Source organism: Pygoscelis adeliae, unplaced genomic scaffold (genome assembly GCF_000699105.1).
Source record: "Pygoscelis adeliae isolate BGI_AS28 unplaced genomic scaffold, ASM69910v1 Scaffold286, whole genome shotgun sequence".
Classification (NCBI taxonomy): Eukaryota; Metazoa; Chordata; class Aves; order Sphenisciformes; family Spheniscidae; genus Pygoscelis; species Pygoscelis adeliae.
Window position 1 is genome coordinate 4,539,205 of NW_008825076.1, and position 3,506 is coordinate 4,542,710.

Genomic DNA, 3,506 nt, shown 5'->3' on the forward strand with positions numbered 1-3,506 from the left:
CAGTCTCCTCCAGTTCCCATAATTCGCCTCCTTTGATAGCTCCCAACAGTCTCTGGTACCGTGTCTATTGCACCACTTTATCCATGACTTTCCAAAACTGTCTTTAAAATATTGAGCGATTTTGAATTGCTACCAACATTGTCCCCGAAGAACACAAGTGACTGAAGCTAAATAGTGTTATTTTTAGTTATGTATGTCCCCTAAGAATTTGATTGGAATTTAGCCTCATGCTACATGCCTGGCTGACTCCCAAAGCCCAGCAGAATAGGTGCAAGGATTTTTCAAACCGAAAGCTGAGAGCGACTATCATTCAGGTATGTTATCAAAGGCTGAAATAGGATATATTGGTCTGTAGTTAAAGTCAACACCCATGCCACATTTTCAAAAGATAGATTTTTTTTTTATAAACTTTCAACACAATACAAGTCATTTTCATCCACTCATACACCTTCTCTATCCACTCTCAAAGGGTTCAATCTAAAATCCATTGACTTCACTGGTCACCTTGTGATACTGTTCAATGGTAAATTGTAAATGTCTCCTGAAGTCTATCTTACACTTGAACAACCTTATTCTCTTCTCTCCTGCCGACTTCACTAGTGTTGGACTCCTTTCTAGAGAAGGACACTGGTTTGTTTCAAAGAAATTCTTGAACTTCAGGACTGAACTGTAGGAAGTTTTCTCCTGCTGCACTGCCTGCTCCCGGAGACTCTGCTACAGCCGTAACTTTGACGGAGCACTTGTATCACTTAACATTTGTAGTTTATGATAAGCTCTATTTACCATGGGCAGTGTATTTTTTATATTTCTAAACCACCTGGACACACTTAATATTTCTTTTTTAAAAATTCTTCACAGTAACATGGCAGGTTAAGTATCACCATAGCAACACTTTACCTCAATATTTTGAACCTTTACCCCTCTTTACAAACTACAGAAGTGCAGTGAAATCCTGTTCCAAATGACCGCACAATATATGAAAACCTTTCTCTGAATTTAGAAACCACATTTACATACCATCAACTTCAGCACTGAGGCCCTTCATGGAAGCTGGAAAGGGAGAGAGAGGGGAAAAAAGTGCTAATAAGTATCATTCATATTGTGAGGATAGGAGTTTCCACAAAAGTTGAAGGACTTCATTTTTTTATTTGTTGATTTTTTTTTTCTCCCTCCCTCCCTCCTCTCACCATCAGGAACAGCTTCAAATTCTGTCAACTCCTGAGAAAATTTAGCCAAATCAGGCTCATGCAAGAAGATCTGTTCCACAAGGGCATGAAGCAAGGTGAACGTCCTCTCCTTACCCCGCAACAGAGGTAACTGCAAATAGAATAGAGCAATAATTGACAGACTGAGCTATTATACTTTAAAAAAAAAAAAAAAACCACCAAACCCCACACAGCAGGAATTTGATCGCTCCCAGGTAAATTTGACAAGAATAGAAAACACAATGAAATTAAACTTCTCCTTTTCCATCTGCCATTTCACAGATATTCTTGATTAAGATCAGCTTTACACTTTCATATCCATTGACCTTCCTTGTTCTTTTGTGTCTTCTTATTCACAGGGGTCTTTTTTAACCTAAGGTATCCTAATGGATTGCAACTGATTTTGGACCTCCGAACACAGTCAATATTCCTTTCCACTTAAAAGCAGTGTGTTGTGTTCACAAAGATAGTAAAGTTCCTTAAATGAATGTGGGAAGATGCTCTGTGGCAGAAAATGATTTTGTAGGCATTTTTCATTATGATAGATGTGGTATTACAGCCATTATATATTAAAAAAAAAAAGAAGGCAAGTTGTGTCTCAGAAGTGTCACTACAGTTATAAATCACTCACTCAAATATTAAAGTCTCCAGATGGGAAGATACCTTACAAAAAACAAAATAAAAATTATTCTCTCTTTTATTCACAGCTCAGGCATAATCTTACAATAGTGTTAAAGGTACAAGGCAGCTTAGGAAATTTGTATCTATTTCTTACTTTTTAGGATAAGAGTATAATGCCCTGCCACTGTTGGGTGGAGGAGGGGGAAAAAAAACCCTGTACTCAGTAGCAGCATTTTCTGATGGCAAATTCTGATGACGAGGGGAAAGCAGTTTCCTTAAAACTAATAGAAAACTCAGCCTAATGTCACACAAGTGGTAGGTCAATGAAGAGACAAAGAACTAAGAGCTAGATGGTGCTTCTTGTAGAGCAGACCTCTACTAGGAAAGAGTAAAGATCACAACTGCCACCTTCGTCCCCTATTCAATCATCCAGCAGAGCAATGATGGGGGGTTAAAATCGTCGCAGGCGAATGTCACTCCCTTTGAATTTATTAATTTATTTACATTCTACTTTTGAAATTTTACCTTAAAATGGCATTGTACCTCTTATTGCAGAAGACCTTTGCTTTGGAGTAAAATGGAGCGCTAAGAAATTACTCCAGTGCCATAAAAGTGCAACTACCACAGAAGAAATGCCATAGTTACAGTCTCTGACCACAGTGAAATTAAGAGGATCCGTACAACACTGCTCTGCACAAAACTGCAAAATACAGTTTATCTAAACTTGCATCTAACCAGGGGCCTGCAGCTTAGACGCCTCTTCTAGCCAGGGGAACTTAATATCAGAGCAGCCAGCGTTTTGGTGTTCTACCTCATTAGAAACACAGTGTTTGAACACCCCAATGCCCCCATCTAGCCAGTGCTGCTGTCTAAAATGGGGAAATGCATCTTGTTATAACACACATTAAAGAATACATTGTTAAACAGGATTTTGTTTCTAGTGTAACCAAGAGCAGATGTTAAAATGTTAGCTACTCATTAAAAATTATTGCCTTTCTCCCCATTCAAGGCAAAACTGAGTTAATATTAATGGCTAACGTACCTTAGAATATGATGATTTTAATGACAAGAAAAATATTTACTCACTTTGGTCAAAGATGATAATCGAAATCCTTTAGCCTTCTCTTTTCCAGCCTTTTCATTTAGATGGTTCCCAATGGCTAAAATGTACTCCAAGACAGCAACAAATTTCTGGCTGGATTGCAGCTGCTTACTCGCTTGGATTTTCTGGTTTATTAGCTGAAACACACAAATCTTCCTTCAGTTCAAATTGATTTTGCCAAAAGCCTCATTGTCCCCACCTGAAGCAAGTCACACTTTAGCTGACGGACACCTTCCTGTCCAACTTCCCCGGGGGAACAGGCCAGGGGGTTTCAGGAAGGACCAGTTAAAAGTCTCCCACCAAGATAAAGCTGGTGTTGGCACAGTTACCCTGCCCCCGATGGAGGCCACATCCTTTCTGGCTGCCAAAGCAGCCCTGCCAAAATGACTTCAACCGCATCTCTTAAAAATGCTTCTGAAAAGAAAGTATTTTGCTGTTTGAATGCACCAGATTGCACCAAATGTCAGGCATCAGGGGAAGCAGATAGCCTGAAGCGCAGTGTAAGGTTCTCCATCCTTCACCTCCCTCCCTTCTGTTTATACCAGCTGAAGACTGTTATCTTATCAAAATTCTTAGCA

General features: G+C 39.3%; 1 protein-coding gene across 1 annotated transcript in view; it reads right to left on the reverse strand.

Moving 5' to 3' along the window:
- Positions 1-3,506, reverse strand: part of CBLN4 (cerebellin 4 precursor) — a 52,919-nt gene that overhangs the window by 30,102 nt on the left and 19,311 nt on the right. The window contains 3 exon segments of the mRNA XM_009326859.1: positions 1,018-1,050; positions 1,188-1,317; positions 2,913-3,065. Of these exon segments, the coding sequence (XP_009325134.1) occupies positions 1,018-1,050; positions 1,188-1,317; positions 2,913-3,065 (316 nt within the window).